The sequence below is a fragment of the Oryctolagus cuniculus genome, chromosome 5, assembly GCF_964237555.1.
Source record: "Oryctolagus cuniculus chromosome 5, mOryCun1.1, whole genome shotgun sequence".
Taxonomy (NCBI): Eukaryota; Metazoa; Chordata; class Mammalia; order Lagomorpha; family Leporidae; genus Oryctolagus; species Oryctolagus cuniculus.
Window position 1 is genome coordinate 112,986,957 of NC_091436.1, and position 18,207 is coordinate 113,005,163.

Below are 18,207 nucleotides of genomic sequence, written 5' to 3' on the forward strand. Positions count from 1 at the left end.
ATTTATTTATTATTTGAAAGAGCTACAGAGAAATGGAGAGGGAAGGGGAGAGAGAGAGAGAGTGAAAGAGAGAGTCTTCATCCGTTGGTTCGCTTCTCAGATGGCCCAGCTGCCAGTGCCGAGCCAGGCCAAAGCCTGGAGCCAGGAGCTTCTTCTGGGTCTTCCATAAGGATAGAGGGGCCCAGGCACTTGGACCATCTCTCGCTGCTTTTTCAGGCACATTATCAGGGAGCTGGATCAGAAGCGGAGCAACTAGGACATGGGATGCCATTGCTGCAGGCAGCAGCTTAACTCACTACGCAACCACGCCGGCCCCCAGAATTAATTTTTTTACTTAAGTGTCATTTAAAATTATATTGTACTGAGAGTTGGCATATCTTAGTGATCACGGCACCTCACTTTATTTTTCTGAAGAGGATAGATACTAATTAATAACATGCCGTGTGTGGAATCCTGTAGATTTCTGTAATGCTTATTTACTTTTTACTATCTATATGCTTTTTTCTCTTTTATGCTTTACTATATTTTAGTTTAAATATTTTGTTCATTTGTTTGGAAAAGGTACATCCCCTTCACAGGGTTACTTCTGGGGCTCACTTCAGCTCCTTAAGTTATGCAGCCTTCTGTCCCCTGGCCTGACTTCAAAAGTAGCTCTCTGCACTAACTGATGGTTTTGGTTCTCTACCCAGAATTATCCTCCCACCCCATCCTACCCCTGTACGGACTGCTTTTCAAGCCCTATTATCTCGGCAATTTTCATCATTATAATGGAAAATCAGTATAATACAAGGACAGTAACCTTCCGTACTTAATAATCTTGCTGGGAGACTTCAATTCGTTCATGTGTGTACAGCTTAGAGGAAGGGGACCTGGCACACAGGAAGTGCTATGAAAGTGGATACTATGATTGTAATGATTATTTTACCTTCAACTGTTCCATTCTGTTTATCTAAATACGAGCCTTCCTTTAGAGTCAGGTGCACTGTAATACATTCAGAAATCTGTAAGTGTGTTTTAGTTTGATACAGTTGCCCTAAGGTACCAGAATGTTCAAAGGTGTATTTGATCCAGCTGTAGAGACTCCCGCTGCGTTGTAATTGTTCCTGATTCAGTGCCTGTTCTTGGGATATCAGAACTACTTGGGGAAGTACTACCCAGACATTTTAAAATTGGACTGGGAATGAGGAATGTGTATCTCAAGAAAGTTTCCTGATGATTTGATATTTCTCCCTCCTGACTGTTTTAATTGCATTATTTTGTTGTCAGATTGTGTTTGTCTAGAACATATCATATAGACTTACGTCATTAGATTATGTCATTAGACATTTTAGAGATTGTGTTCTACTAAAATCAGCCCTTTAGTAAATTATACAAAGCAAAAAAAAAGAAATCTCTCAAATCAACTAATCTCTTCCATCAGTGAATGTTTATTAAGTGACTGATGTGCTCAGCTTTTGGACTGAGTGTTCTGATCAGTAATCCTTGACTACAGGGAGCCTGCTGTCTTGGGGGTGGGAAGAGCAGAAAAAGATTCATAGCAGAGGTTAGGGTTGTGAAGAAAGGATAGTGTTGGGAGACAGGGAGCAGATGCTGAGCCTGGCACATGGTGCCTCTTGGAGCAACTGCTTGTTCCCTTCAGAATGGCAAGATTACCGGGGCTGGATTAGAAGATGCATCCTCAGGTTCATGCACCAGGACCAGGTTGGGAGGTCCTGCATGGCACGGAGTCAGTCTTCAGACTTTAGCATCACAGTGGCAAGGAATTAGTTGTTGAAGGATTGGAGCAGGGAAGTGAAGTGCATAAGAGTGATTTCTCTTTTAGGGCTTTTATTTTAGAACTGGATAGATTATAGCTGAGAACACTAATAGAGGGAACACCTGTTAGAAAACTAGTTTTGTAGGTCTGTCTGTCTCAAGTATTCAAATAGGACCAGTGGCATCAGAGTCACAGGAGAACCTGGTAGAAATGCAGAATTTCAGACCCCATCCACAGCTACCAAACCAGTGATGCTGGAGCTGGCCCCTAGCAGTCTGTGTCAGTGATCCCTACAGGCAACTCTAACGCAGCTCCTGTTTGAGTACCACTGGTGTAGGCAAAACATCACAAGGGTCGAAAGGAGTTATGTCCAAAGATGTAAGAGAGATAGGAGAGTTGTAAAAGAGAATAGTGAATTACTGCATCTCAGTGACATGGCACAGATGACAACCTCTAAAAGAGATCCAAAATTAAGATAATAATCCAGCCGGCGCCGAAGCTCACTTGGCTAATCTTCCGCCTGCGGTGCCGGCACCCCAGGTTCTAGTCCTGGTTGGGGCGCCAGGTACTAGTCCTGGTTGCTCCTCTTCCAGTCCAGCTCTCTGCTGTGGCCCGGGAGGGCAGTGGAGGATGGCCCAAGTGCTTGGACCCTGCACCCGCATGGGAGACCAGGAGGAAGCACCTGGCTCCTGACTTCAGATCAGCGCAGCGCGCCGGCCGTAGTGGCCATTCAGGGGGTGAATCAACATAAAAAGGAAGACCTTTCTCTCTGTCTCTCTCTTTCTCACTGTCTAACTCTGCCTGTCAAAAAAAAAAAAAAAAAGATTCGGGTCCTTTTTTTAAGATAATCAGGTTTTTTTTTCTTCCTTTTTTTAACAGGCAGAGTGGACAGTGAGAGAGAGAGAGAGAGAACTCCTCCTTTGCCGTTGGTTCACCCTCCAACGGCAGTCACGGCCGGTGCGCCGCGGCCAGCGTACCGCGCCGATCCGAAGCCAGGAGCCAGGAGGTTCTCCTGGTCTCCCATCGGGTGCAGGGCCCAAGCACTTGGGCCATCCTCCACTGCACTCCCAGGCCATAGCAGAGAGCTGGCCTGGAAGAGGGTTAACCAGGATAGAATCTGGCGCCCCGACCGGGACCAGAACCCGGTGTGCCGGCGCCACAAGGCGGAGGATTAGCACATTTAGCCGCGGCGTCGGCAATCCATCAGTTTTGACAGGGATATAGTGAGTCTTATCTTTTAATGTTGAGTTTAACATGCTGGTGGGATTTTTTTCCTGTAGCTTTCCAGCAGCTGGTTGTTAATGTGTGACTTTAATAGGAGAAAAGGATTAGGGATAGGTATACACATTTGGGAGACATTTGTCTAAAACTGATCACGGAAGATTTGATATTAAAGAAAAGGTCGGTGTTCATTTTTGCAATAGCTTAGTTATAATTGAATGAACATCTAGACATCTGTTGGATCCAATGTCTAGATGTAACAGGGCCCTCAGGATTAGGAATATTCTATACTCGACAGTATCATCTAAAATTGGATTAAACTTTAGTATTGTTTTCTTATATTCAATTGACATACAATCACTATATCCCTGAAACCTGTATTAATGAAGCAATTCATTCTCCTTGGTTAGATTTTTAATTAATTGTACAAAAAGTGTTATACAAGTGGAATGAGGGGCAGGCATTGTGACAAAATGGGTTAAGCCACAGGGGACACCCACATCCCCTGTTGGAGTGCTTAGGAGTGAGTCCCACCTCTGCTTCCAATCCAGCTTCCTGCTGATGCACCTTGGGAGGCAGTAGATAATGGCACATGTACTTGGATTCCTGCTGCCCATGTTGGAGACCTGGATGAAAATCCTAGCTCCTGTATTTGGCTTGGCCCAGCCCTGGATGTTGCAGGCATTTGGTGGAGTAAACCAGTAGATGGAAGAGCTGTCTCTGTCTCTCTCTCTCTTCATGTTGCTCTGCCTCTTAAATCAATAAATAATAAAAATAGAACGATAACCTTATACATTATTTTCAATCATACCATATAGTCTTCATGGATATAGTTAAATATGTAAAAACCAATCACCATCTTCATCCTTTCTCTTTTAGATTCTAAGTGGCAAGAACTTAACAAATTAACAGTTGATAGACAACAAAAACTAGAAGAATCCTCCAATAATCTAACTCAATTCCAGACCATAGAAGCCCAGTTAAAGCAGTGGCTAATGGAAAAAGAACTAATGGTCAGTGTTCTTGGGCCCTTGTCAATCGACCCAAATATGCTAAACACACAGAAGCAGCAGGTACAGGTGAGTATTAAACAATGACCTACCTCATTTGCAGCAACTTAACAAGACAGATGGTTTCATTATAAAGCTTTGGACAGCATGTGCTTAAACTGCTTTGGAAGTATGTCTGTAATAATTCAGATGCCCTAAGACACTAAGGCTGTGAGGCATCCCAGTGTAGCCTTGAGTGGGCCAGGTCCCCTGATTATTTCAGTAATACTAAAGTTGGGGCAGGCCCCATTAAAAATGGTGTTGTTTGAAGTATGAATGTGATTGTTTAAGGAATATTTTTATGAGAAGTTAGCATATAATTTTTATTGTTTAGAAATTGCTCCTTTGAGGTTTTATTATTTTGATTGTGGCAATAGATAATGAAACTTATAAAACTTGTGTGGTACAGTCCTGAGGGGGGTGAGAAAGACTATGGAGAGGACTACCCATGAGGGAAGCAGGGAAGGAGCTTTGAAACTCAGGGCATTAGACTAGTGGAATTAACACAGCAGATAAACCCACAAGGAGAAAAATTCATAAAGTTTAAGTTATATGTAAAAGCAGAAGCTCCATCGTGGTTTATGAGGAGTGGTTGTAGAGCAAAGGAGCTGATTGTGTAGCCAAAAAATACAAATAGATCTTGGTACTTGAGGGTCGCATGTTGTCATTCTTATCTGTTGATAATCTGAGGAGAATGAAAACAACAGATAAAAATAAATATCAGGGGAGAAATAATTGCCTCTATTCTTAATGACCTTCCAGAGATGAGTAGATAAATATAAGATAATAAAAGTAAAAAATGAATGATAGGTAGATAAAATGCAGTACATGAAGAAAGAAATTTTGTGGTCATTCATTTTGTAATGAGAGGCGATTGGGCCTGTGCAATTTGAGCAATGTGACTTTTTGGCTAAAATCTTTATAACAAAAACTGTAAATATCAGTAAATCTTAGGTTACAAATACATTTGCAAATCAATGCAACATGAATTAATATATTTAATACTGTTACCACTGGGCATTTCGTTTCATGTAAGATAATGCAGAGTATTTAAAAATTCCTACAAGGAGAAAAATGTAGGTAGGAAAAAACAAATTTGTAGTTAGTGAGATGTGAACCTGTCCAGTCACAGTTTTCCTTTGCATTTGGAAATTTGTACATGAACTTTTGATCATTTTGCCCAGACTACCAAAAATGTTTATTCTACTCTTGTTTCCTATGGGGGGCTGTGATTAATTTAGAGAAGATGTTATTTCTGTGAAGATTCACTGCTCTTTAAATTTGTTGAGACAAATATCCTGCCATTGAAATAAAGAAAAAGGTAACTAAAAAAACCAGATAAATAAGTACCATGTCTGTCTTTATGGACATTTAGAGCTATGTTGTCTGTAATGAACTGACAGTAGTTTGTGTGCTACCCCTTATCATCTTAGATTCTACTACAAGAATTCGATACTCGGAAACCTCAGTATGAACAACTAACAGCAGCTGGTGAGGGAATTCTGAGCAGACCTGGAGAAGACCCTTCTTTACATGGGATTGTGAAAGAGCAACTAGCAGCTGTGACCCAAAAATGGGAGAGCCTAACAGGACAATTGAGTGACAGATGTGACTGGATTGACCAAGCTATTGTTAAGAGCACACAGTATCAGAGCCTGCTGAGAAGTCTTTCTGATAAACTGAGTGACTTGGATAATAAACTCAGCAGCAGTCTGGCCGTGAGCACACACCCTGATGCTATGAACCAGCAATTGGAAACAGCCCAAAATACGAAGCAGGAAATAGAGCAGGAAATGAAGCAGATAAAAGTGGCCCAGGCCCTCTGTGAGGACTTGTCAGCGCTGGTCAAAGAAGAGTACTTGAAAGCAGAACTTAGTAGGCAACTGGAAGGCATCTTAAAGGCATTTAAGGATATCGAACAAAAAGCAGGTGTGTCTATCTTCTTTTAATGCACATATTTCCTGGTCAGAATAGACATCAAAAATTGCCCATTTATGAGCCATTGGCACTAACCCAGGACCCTACAGATTTGACACCCTAATTGATTTGACACAGACAAGAGAGAGAGATGATGGTCTGCTGGCAAAATCCACATAATGAATAAAAATTTTGGGTAACCCGAATGAGCTTTTTAACGACGTAGTTGCTTTTGCTGTGTTACATAGTCTTACTTCTCCAGAAAGAGAGACTGTCAATCACTCATCTGCTCTTACTTTGTTTGATGCTGCTATAGAAAACTCTTTCTAGAGAGATGTGTGGAAAGAGTTGCATTTGGCACAGTTTTCCTCTCTTACCTCTGGCAGCCAGAATTCTGTGCCACATGTGCTGATAGCTGTCAGAGACAGCAATAATTACTTATTAGAATTCAAAAGTGCTAATCAAAAAAGGGTACATTTTGCTGCTGCATTTGTTCTGTTTAAAAAGCCATACCAGTTTCTATATTTTCCACATAGCAATACTCAATTTGTATTTTTTACATGATTGGACTTGTTGATCACAGTGTCCATTATAGGCATATTCCTTTATTTGACACAATGCTGATATTTGCTATTATTGTTATCATTCTTCACATTAAAAACACCTTTGTGTGATAGGGATTAAACTCAGAATTTTAACACGTATAATTTTCACCAACGCTGCTCTTAGTGTCACCAATTTGCAGCTGGGGTATGTAGCTTTAGCGGCATAATCATAGGCTGAGAATCTTGCAGCGCTGAAGAGATTAAGCCAGGTTGCAATCTCATTCAGGTCCTGTGTGCTACATTATGTTGCCATGTTTTATGGGATGGGCCATTTGTCAACTTAACCTAGAAATTTGCAGTTGTCCATTCCCCATACTAGAATGAGCAAGACACTACCATAGTCAGCCTTGGGTACTGTGACTGCATCCTGCACAATTGTGCATTTTATCTATTCCCACAAACTTTCCCCCCTCTCTTCTGCCTTCTGCTTCTTAGCTTGATTTTCTCTTCTCTTGTTGTTATGCCTTCCTCTTGCTTCTTTTTCCTCTTTAAATATAATATAAGTTTAAGTGTAGTTCTAGTGTTAAGAGCCCTTGCTTTTAGACAATTCTGTACCTTTGGGCACTTTCTCTTGCCTTTCATAGATTAAATTAAGAATAAAAATGTCTATAATTTCATTTTTAGAGAATCATGTCCAGCACCTTCAGTCGGCCTGTGCAAGCTCTCATCAATTTCAGCAAATGTCTAGAGATTTTCAGGCTTGGCTGGATGCAAAGAAAGAAGAGCAAAACAAGTCTCTTCCAATATCAGCTAAACTTGATGTCTTAGAGTCATTAATTAAAGAACAGAAAGACTTTAGTAAAACCTTGACAGCCCAGTCTAATATTTATGAAAAAACCATCGCAGAAGGTGAAAATCTGCTACTAAAAACACAGGGGTCTGAGAAGGCAGCCTTGCAGTCCCAGCTTAACACGATTAAAACCAACTGGGATGGATTTAATAAGCAGGTGAAAGAAAGAGAAGATAAATTAAAAAATTCATTGGAAAAAGCCCTCAAGTATAAAGAGCACGTGGAGACTCTCCGGCCTTGGATAGACAAATGTCAAAACAACCTGGAAGAAATAAAATTTTCCTTGGATCCTGCTGAAACAGAGAATTCTATTGCCAAGCTAAAGTCTCTGCAGAAGGAAATGGATCAACACTTTGGAATGGTAGAATTACTAAACAACGCAACCAACAGCTTTCTCAGTGCCTGTGAGGTCGATAAAGAGGTTGTCACAGATGAGAATAAATCACTGATGCAGAAGGTAGACATGGTCACTGAACAACTTCACAGCAAGAAATTCTCTCTGGAGAACATGGCCCAGAAGTTTAAGGAATTTCAAGAAGTTTCCAAAGAAGCTGAAAGGCAGCTTCAGTGTACAAAGGAACAGCTGGATGTCCATGACTCCCTGGGGTCCCAGGCTTACAGTAACAAATACCTGACCATGTTGCAGTCCCAGCAGAAATCACTTCAGACTTTGAAGCATCAAGTAGATTTAGCCAGAAGACTTGCACAGGACCTTGTGGTAGAAGCCTCAGACTCAAAGGGAACTGCTGATGTTTTATTACAAGCAGAAACCTTAGTTCAAGATCATGGTACGCTGAGTCAGCAGGTTGATGACAAGTGTTCTTTCTTGGAAACCAAGCTTCAGGGTATTGGGCATTTCCAGAATACCATCCGAGAAATGTTTTCTCAGTTTGCAGAGTTTGATGATGAACTGGATAGCATGGCTGCAGTGGGGAGAGATGCAGAAACATTGCAAAAGCAAAAGGAAGCTATAAAAGCCTTCCTGAAGAAATTAGAAGCCCTCATAGCAAGCATCGACAATGCCAACAAAACCTGCAAGATGATGTTGGCCACAGAAGAAACCTCTCCTGACCTCGTGGGAATCAAAAGGGACTTGGAGGCATTAAGCAAACAGTGCAACAAGCTGCTAGACCGAGCACAAGCCAGAGAAGAGCAGGTGGAAGGGACAATTGAGCGACTTGAAGAATTCTACAATAAATTGAAAGAATTTTCTACTCTACTCCAGAAGGCTGAAGAACATGAAGAGTCCCAGGGTCCTGTGGGTATGGAAACAGAGACAATTAATCAGCAGCTAAATGTTTTCAAGGTAGGGAATTCTTCCTTCTCACTGAGCGTGTTTATTATTAAACGAAGTGTCTTATTGGCATAGGAAAGAGATGGCTTATTTTGTGGAACCCTCATAGACTGTCACACAGTGTTGAATGGGCATGTTAGGGGGTGATACCCAGGCAGGTGGGCCAGTTCCAGGTTTACTTAGGATTTGTTTTTCATGGAATTAATGCCCGAGACAAAATTGAGAGATGAAAAGGGAGCTTGGGAACGTTCCAGGCAGGCCTGAAACTGATATAGTGAGGCTTGTTGTAATGTCATTCATGATTCTGGTCTGTACTGACCAGAACTGGCTTTTGAACTCTGATGTTGTTGTTTGTCTCTTAGCATTTTCCTTGATAGTGAATTATAATCATTTCCTGCTCTTTCTCTTTTAATAGTCTTCTCATCTTAATTTCTTCTGTAGACTTTTTTCTTCTAAAAGTTCATGTTTTAAAACAGAGTAGAGTTCCATGTTGTAATCCTGGTACTCCAGAGCCCTAGGAGTAAATCATTTTTATTGGACTCTAAGTTCTTTGGTACCAAGAAATGTCTGCCAATTTGATAATTCTCAAGGATACTTAATGGATGGGACCTTAGATAAAAATGAAGGGCCAGCTTCAGTAACATTGGATTTGGCCTCATTTATGATAGTAAGAGCAGAAGTTGCATCTCAATAAGGAGTAAAATATATAATCTGAACATAGAGATCCAAGTATCAAGCTTCTGATGCACGGGTCTAGTATAAGCCTTTAAAATGTCACGAGTCTTGTTCTAGTATGAGGTGGGTTTTGCTGTCTGATACAGAGTACCACAGGTATGTTGCAACGTTGGCACATAGAAGACAGTCACTTGAAATTAAATTTGCAAAAGTACAAGTTCTGTCTCATGGGAAATGAACATAAGTGAAATGAACCTCCAAATTCCATGTTGTTTTATTTGTGATTTCTTTTCCTTGTCTTCAGTAACATGACTTAAGTGATTAGATTTTGAAAAAATTTGTTGCATAGAACTTCACTTTTCCTATTTTTGTTATGCTTATTTGCTGTTTATTAAGTGCCTTTGAGGACCAGTTCATTTGAGGTTTAAAAATCTGTAATTCTATATTTAGATTTTGGTTTTTCAAGATGAAGGAAAACCACCTTACTGTAGACATTTCTCCCTTCTTACTGTATCAAATTTTCATTTTTCTGATATGGAGAATAAAGATTTGATATGAGCAAATTCTGTGTTAGAAAAATGCAGTCCTGTGGCAATTGCTGTTTCTAAGACAGAGTTTGGGAGTGATTCTTCCCCAGACAGAAAACTTGGGAATTTTCTGTAGAACTCTGAAAAAATTTGAATATTAGATGACAGTAATCAAGCATTCTCTTTTACTAATGAAATGTATCCATGTTTGATGTCTTTGTGAAACATGGGTCTAGATTTTCTGTGCATTTGTGTAGAGAAAAGAATAAGCTTTCATTTCTCTTCCCTGTTTCAATACTTGTAAGGAAATGAGCAAAAATAATAATAGTGGTGCTGCTGCTTGTAGATCTCACCCTTTGTGATTCCAAGCTTTTGCAACAGTGAAAAATGTGGCTCTCCATGTGGAAAATTAAAAATAAGAAAAAATAATAGATAGGAGTTTTCTTCCTATTGGCATTGAGAATGTTTTGCAAACTGAAAAGCATCAAGTAAGTGTTGTTACCGTTAATAGCTGCAGAGATTGTCTTGTTTGATTGTGAAGAAAATCAGAATGGTCAATTCTCCTAGAGTAAGACATTTATCATGCTGTGTTTATTTTCTGATTATTGTGGAAGGAGTTGATTGACTTTTTTGAAGTTCAGTAATAATATGATATACTTTCAGTGTCTTAAAATCCCATGTCTAGAAGATAAAAGTTCTGAAGTCAACAGATTATTTGCATTTAATATATTGCAGCACCACAAGTAAAAAGCAAAAAAAAAAAAATAACAAGAATATGATAATGGCAAATAAACACGGCAGTGTACTCAGCTGCTAATTCCATTTCTTTGTGTTTGTGCATCTATTCTAAAAAAATAGTAATGAAAACAAGCGGCATTTATTGTGGGCTTACAGATGGGTGAAGTGCTGTTCTGCACTCTCTGTCTTCAAGCCTATCAGCAGTGGTGAAAAGTAGATGCTATTCTTCTTCTATATCCTAGGGAGCAAGAGTGGCTTGCCCCAGATCACACAGGTTTTAAGTGTCAGAGCCTGGATGCGAATAATGCAGGGCTTTGTGTTAACTTTATTCATCCTGTTTCACATCTGATATTTCCTCTGGAGGATTTGCAGATCCTTTGAGTTGTAGCCTATTTTGAGTGGCCTGAATGATCCGCCATTGCTCATTTTAATCCAGAATTATCAGAAGCACTGACTTGAGGAAAGTGTTCATAAAACTGGCTCTTGGGAGAAGCATGATGCACATGGGCAAAGCTGTCTTAGAAACTGATGTCATGTGGTTGTGGTGATGGTAGCGGTGCTGGTGCTGCTGCTGCTGCTGCTGATCCCAATAGTTATCACTACTGCTACTACTGAAACCGAACATGTCATCGTCTTAGGGATTCTTTGTTTCTTAAAGTGGTAAATTAACTTGTTCACAGTTCATTTAGCTTGGTTTCTGTTGGGCCTTAGATTTTTGTTAAAAATTGTTTTCATACAGTTTTTTAGAAAGTTTTTTTTTCAAGTAGAATGATTTGTATTGTGTGAAAAGCTAGTTGTAATTTCTAGCAATGAAACGGAGACATTCCCAAGGACTTGGTCTATTTTTGTTATAGACGTTGAAGTATAATCCAGCCTGACATTAATCTGTCTGGTAGCTTTAGTTTAACCTAATGTCATGGATAAAATCCTATAACAATTTTTCTTCATACAAAATTGCCTTCTGAGCCGGGCAGAAGCATAATAATAGCTATTACCCAGTTACTCAGTAGGAGGAGCCTTGTATTCACTGAGAGGATAATAGATTATTCAATGCAGGTAAACAGACGTCCCTACTTTCATCCTTTTTTTTTCAATCCTAAAACTTAACGTAAGAAATAGCAGTTAATATTTTATTAGGCATCCTTGAAAAGATAAAATTTATGATTAAGATACCAACCTAACGATTAAAAACAAATACTATTCCAAACACAATATCCTGATTGACTCTTAGTGGAAAATGACCTGGGATTTTGAAGCTAGATTGATGTTACACTTTGTGTTAGTTCGCTTGACATTTCATAACTGTTTTGATTATATAAATTCTTTTTTAAAAAGAGTTATTTATTTGAAAGGCAGACTAACAGAGAGGTGGGGGGAGAGAGAGATTGATTCTTCCATCTGCTGTTTCACTCCCCAAATGATTACAACAGCCAGGGCTGGCCCATGCCAAAACCAGTAGCCTAGAACTCCATCCTGGTCTCCCACATGAATGTTGGGGACCCAAGCACTTGGTCCATCATCTGCTTCCTTCCCAGACCCATTAACAGGAAGCTGGATTGGAGGCAGAGTAACTGGAACTCGAACCAGCTTTCCGATATGGGATGCCAGCACTGCAAGCAGCAGCTTAACCTACTGTGCCATAATGTATAAATTCTATGTGTGTAAATTCTGTTGTCCACGTGTTGTCCTGCTTTTAAACACGAGTCACTGGACTAACTTGTCTGAAGAGAAGTGTTTTCTATACTGTTGGTAACTCAAAGTACTATTTTTCTTCTTAGACTGCTGTTACAACTAAATTATATGTATACTTATAAATTGGTGGGTTGAATAGCAGTAGATTCCGTGTTTCTCTGAGTAGGAGGAAGGAAAAGCCCTTTGATATTCCCTGTATCTTTATCTCATGTTTTAAAACACCTAGCTCAAGATTATCTCCAAATCTAAATTATTAAATAATGTTAATGTTTGCACATTTTATTTATCAAAGGCATATATAACTGAGTATGTAAAAGGAGTACATTCCAGTAATTCTTGTGATGTCACTAACAGCCAATCAGATCTTCTGACTAGCATGATGTCATCATTATCACCATATTGAATTGATTTAATTTCAGTGAAGATCAAAGCAACTTGATGTTTTTAATGGATATAGACAGTCACATTGTCGCTACATCTGTACCCCTTCCCACTTCCATCTAGGCCATGTTTAGAAGAAAAAAAGCCTTACCACAGAACTTGCCTACTGTTTATCTCTGGTCACTCTGTTGCCGCCCCAATTGTTATTTATTTTGTCCTCACAAATGAACATATCTCTGATTTAAGTCTCTCTCAACTGAAAATTTCATTTTACTTTCAAAGTGGAAATAACATTACATAAAGCAGAGGATTTGAAAGCCAATTTGAAACCTAAGAGAAAGACCAGAACACATGCCTCATGAGACTGTAATAAATTTTCTGTGGTCCAGGTGAAGGCATTGTTTAACCCAGCTGTAAATAGTAGTTAAACCTTAACATATTAGGTGACAAAATGGCGAAGTATCGTGAGGCTAGAGAAGCCAAACTGTATGATCACAAATTTCTGATTAAGGCATTTAAGAGATGACCTGAAAACAAGCTCTGTGATGTCACTGTATTTTTAAAGATAAATCAAACCATCCAAAGAATGTTTTAATAGCAATTTTTTAAGTGTGTTCATAATGTTAAATACAGAGGTCGATGGTGAACCGTTCTCCATTTGTTTGTTTGGACAAAGGGGAAATTAGATAAAGCTACTGCAGAAGAGATGCTTGTTAGGAAAAATTCTTAACAGACCAAATTTTGGTTAATCAGACTATACCAGCAAAGGGATTGCATTATACCATCCTCTGGTATTTGTACAAGCAAAAATGTTATCACTACAGAAACTCCATCTAGACGCTTGGGCTTTTATAGGAAACTAACATTATTTCATACCATTTCAAAGTGGCATTTACGATTTCAGGAAGAAAGAATACCACATAGGTTGGGCAAAAAGGAAGCTCCACAAAGCAAAGATCACAGCTAGCTTTTAATAATTGGAAACTGATCAGCTGTATAATGTTAATATTCTCCTCTGCACAAATCAGACATAACAGACAGATGCCCTCTTTTTCTATATCATGTAAGGACTATACGATACTTATATGAAGGGGCTGTCAAAAGGGAACTTGACAATGTTGGCTCTGTATCCAATTTTGCTGTTGTGCTGTGACATAGCCTACAATTAATTTCTACTGATTCATTTAATATGGGAGAATTAAAGTAGGTTGTTCTGAGGACAGTTACAGTTAGAGATTTTATAACGAAATTTTCAGCAGTTGTTGTTACTTTGTAACTGAGGATGTCTATATTACCATTTTAAAGTCATCTTAAAAATCATAGACTGGCCGGCGCTGCAGCTCAATAGGCTAATTCTCCGCCTGCGGCACCAGCACCCTGGGTTCTAGTCCTGGTTGGGGCGCCGGATTCTGTCCCGGTTGCCCCTCTTCCAGGCCAGCTCTCTGCTGTGGCCCGGGAAGGCAGTGGAGGATGGCCCAGGTGCTTGGGCCCTGCACCCCATGGGAGACCAGGATAAGCACCTGGCTCCTACCTTTGGATCAGTGCGATGCCCCGGCCGCAGCGCGCCAGCCGCGGTGGCCATTGGAGGGTGAACCAATGGCAAAAGGAAGACCTTTCTCTCTGTCTGTCTCTCTCTCTCACTGTCCACTCTGCCTGTCAAAAAAAAAAAAAAAAAAATCATAGACTTCCATTAGATAGAGAGACCTCAATAATTTATTTTACTGATGTGGAAAGTTGCTTAAAGGTGTGTTGTGTCTGTGTGTGAGAGAAAGAAAAAAAGTTGCTTTGGTAGAATGGGATTGTACATCAGTTTCTTGATTAGAAATTTAATTGATAAATATTTTTAAAATATTTATCTTGGCCTGTAATCATTTAATAAATAATGACATAGGATAGATAAATATGGCAAGTGTAAATTTTTAAAAATACTTTTGGAGCTGTTCAAGAATTAGGGTACTGCAGCAGGTATTTAGTGGTTAAGATGCTCCCGTTCCATACTGAAGCAGCTGAACTTGATTCCTGGCTCTAGCGCCTAAATCCAGCTTCTTGCTCGTGTAGAACCTGGGAGACAGCAGTGATGGCTCAGGTAATTAGGATCCTGCCACCCATGTGGGAATCTGGGATTGAGTTCCTGGCTGCTTGCTCCTTCCCCACTCATGGACATTATAAGCATTGGGAAGTGAATCAGCAAACAGTGGTTTCCAATCTCTTTCTCCCACTCCCATCTCCTTGGCTCTCAAAATTTTTCATCTTTACACTTACATTTTTATTCCATGTTTCCATGAACATTTTGAATTACCCTGGAAGATATATATATATATAAATGTCAGCTTTTTTAAGAGCTTCCAGAAAACAAAACTGCATTAATGACCTTTATTCAAGTTCCTCCAGAGAAACCAAAATTGAACAAAATCTGAAAACACTTTTCATATTAAAATAATGACCAAAGAAATAAAGTAATCCTGAAATTTATTTATTCAGTTTTTATTTTTATTTGAGAGGCAGAGAGAGAGAGAGAGGGGCAGGGAGAAAGAGTTCTCATTGGCTGATTCACTTTTAAATGCCCTGGGCAGGGCCTGATGTGGAAAGTTGCTTAGAGGTGCGTTATGTCCGTGTTTGTGAGAGAAGGATAGAAACAAATTGCTTTGGTAGAATGGGATTGTACATTGGTTTCTGGGCCAGGGCAGCAGATGAGAATATAGTTCAGATCTCCAACTAGTATAGAAGGAACCCAATTAGTGGAGTCAGCACCGTAGCAAGAATTGAAGCTAGATATCTTTGTTACCAGAACAGTCCCTTTCCCTGGTGCCAAATCAAAATAACAAGAATAAGGTTTGGGGGTGAAGGAAAGATAACATTTCATCTGTTGATAAATTAGAGGGTAGCAGACCTCAGGGTCTCAACGTCTGCTGTCTGTTGGATGAGGGTGTTCGGGGACGTATAAAGGGTGTACTGGATGGTGAAATCACGACAGAGCTGCAGGTCTGTGGTGTCACAAGCCAAGGCTTGTCACCAGATCCATGACAATACGTTCCTTCTCTCTCTCCATCATGGTGGTCCTTGAGGTGGCGAGATTAGATCTAGCCTGACCAGGTCCTCCTGTTCTGCAGAAGAAGTTGAGATAAGGAGCAGTGCAATCTGTGCCTCTGGACATGGGCAGGCAGGAAGCTAGTATTCAGGCCCTGAAGCATCGACTTCCCAACTTTACATTGAAGTAGTTAAGCATCATCGGTTTGTGTTATTTTTATACCTGATTATACACTCTGGTAACTGGTGTCTTAACCATTGGGCGAATCATCCACCCTGATAAGTTTATTTTGGCCCCAAAATATTTTGAAATACATGCATAATTTGTTCATAGTGTTCATTTCCATGAGCTTTTAGAAGGTTCCTCATATATACATATATTTTAATTAATTAGATTATATATAGAATCATTTCCTGTTAGAATATTTTTTAACTAATGTTACCTGTAAATCTCACTGAAGTGGGGGCAGGGATGCATAGTCTTCGTATTATAGTGATTTACAGGAAGATTATCAAATGCTCACATTAAGAAAAATACCTGTCAAAATCAGACAATGAATCTATTAATTGCTTCTAAGTTTAATTACTTTTGTGGTGAGGTCTGGATATTCTTCCTTTTACATAAAAACTGTTTTCCAGGGAAACAAATAGCCTACATACTCATCTGATGACTATCAAAACTCCTTGGTCATTTATTTGAAGAAGTTAATTCATTAGAAAACTAAAAATATAGGATGCCTCCAGTTTTCATTAACTTATGGCTTATCTGTTGTAAGGAGAACAATAGAAACTGATGCTCCTAAGGCCTATTTTTTAACTCGGAGCACAAAACACACATCTCTCATTTAGTTTCTAATCCAGATTTCAAGAGCTATAACTATTGTCAGTTTTAATGGATAATACCACATTGACTTAAACATTTTTCATTTACTATGCATTGAACTTCTTAATGTCTACATTCTTCTCTGAAATCTCCATGTTTCAGTTTATAAAATTAGTCTTTAAATTTTCTATGAAATGAATTGCTGCCCTTAGTGGTGAGATTTGTTTTATGAAACTCTCCTTTTTAATAAAAGTCTTTAACCTTAATGATATCAGATAAGGAAATGGCACTGTTTTGCTTATAATTCAAATAGGATTTGTGCATTTTTTCCAAAATAATCTAAGTTATTAGATAATTTAGATGGATCACATCTGGTCATACAGTAAGTAAAATTACATTTTGAAAACACTTAGCATTGTGAATTCTCTATGAAATAACAGTGTTGACCATTTTTCTCAGGGAAACATTTCTCATCTTATTCATTGTGTGTTTCTCTCATTATGAAAATGTGAGAGATCAGATATCAGGATCCAGCTTAATATATCTTGATTTTTATCAACATTTAGAGTAGCTGTATAGACCAAATGTGGGAGGGAAGATAAACCAAGCTGTTATGCTATATATGTGTTCTTTTATGTCATCCAGATATTTCTTTGGAATGTTATTACAAGTAATAAAGATACATGTAAATTATTTCTATAATTTCATAATATATTATACAGTAACTTGAATCAGAAAATGACAGGTTTAGTAAAATAGGAATTTATTTATTAAATAAATGACCCATACTTAGACATAATCAACCAGGGGACGTTTTCCCATAACATTCCTTTCATTTTCTCATCTTTATTTCCCACCCTAACGTAAGTTACGTAAGGACAGAGTTGGCTGTGTCTCTGTGCACATCATTTTCCCACTGCTTGCTCACCATGGTGTTTGGCAGATAATGAGCACTATTTATTCAGTGTTTGAATTTATGAATGAATTATCTATGCAGTTTTAAAAATGTACTTCCCACCTCAAACATGGTATTAAATATTGCTCTTAACTTTTTTTAATCCTGGTCTCTAAATATTCATCATAGGAGGGGCTGGCACTGTGGCTCAATTGGTTAATTCTCCACCTGAGACGCCAGCATCCCATGTGGGCACCGGGTTCTAGTCCCGGTTGCTCCACTTCCAGTCCAGCTCTCTGCTGTGGCCCGGGAGGGCAGTGGAGGATGGCCCAAGTGCTTGGGCCCTGTACCCGCATGGGAGACCAGGAAGAAGCACCTGGCTCCTGGCTTCTGATTGGCACAGTGCCGGCCGTGGTGGCCATCTGGGGAGTGAACCAATGGAAGGAAGCCCTTTCTCTCTGTCTCTCTCACTGTCTATAACTCTACCTGTCAAATAAAAAAAAATAAAAAAAAAAAAAAGATTCATCATAGGCATGTTTTCTTTTTATTTTAATGTTTATTTATTTATTTGAAAGGCAAAGAAACAGAGAGTGAGCAAGCTCCCATCTACTGGTTCAGGGCTGGGCTGGTCGAAGCTGGGAGCTGGGAGTTTAATCCAGGTCTCCTACATGAGTGCAGAACTCAAGTACTTGAGCCATCACCTGGGTCTTTTTAGCAGAAAGCTGGAATCAGGTGCCAGAGGCAGACACCAAGCCCAGCACTCTGATCTGGGAGGTAGGCATCTTAACAGCTGGGTTGAACACCTACCCTTCTTAGC

The 18,207-nt window shown here is 39.4% G+C and overlaps 1 protein-coding gene across 41 annotated transcripts in view; it reads left to right on the forward strand.

The window, feature by feature from the left end:
- Window positions 1-18,207, forward strand: part of DST (dystonin) — a 486,283-nt gene that overhangs the window by 379,225 nt on the left and 88,851 nt on the right. For all 41 annotated transcript variants that reach the window (XR_007923259.2, XR_011388661.1, XR_011388662.1 and 38 more), the window contains 3 exons: window positions 3,857-4,056; window positions 5,460-5,955; window positions 7,173-8,644. Coding sequence is in view for 38 of the 41 variants with exons in the window: in XM_051855540.2 (XP_051711500.1) it covers window positions 3,857-4,056; window positions 5,460-5,955; window positions 7,173-8,644 (2,168 nt within the window). In the remaining 3 variants the exon portion in view is untranslated. The remainder of the gene's footprint in view (window positions 1-3,856; window positions 4,057-5,459; window positions 5,956-7,172; window positions 8,645-18,207) is intronic.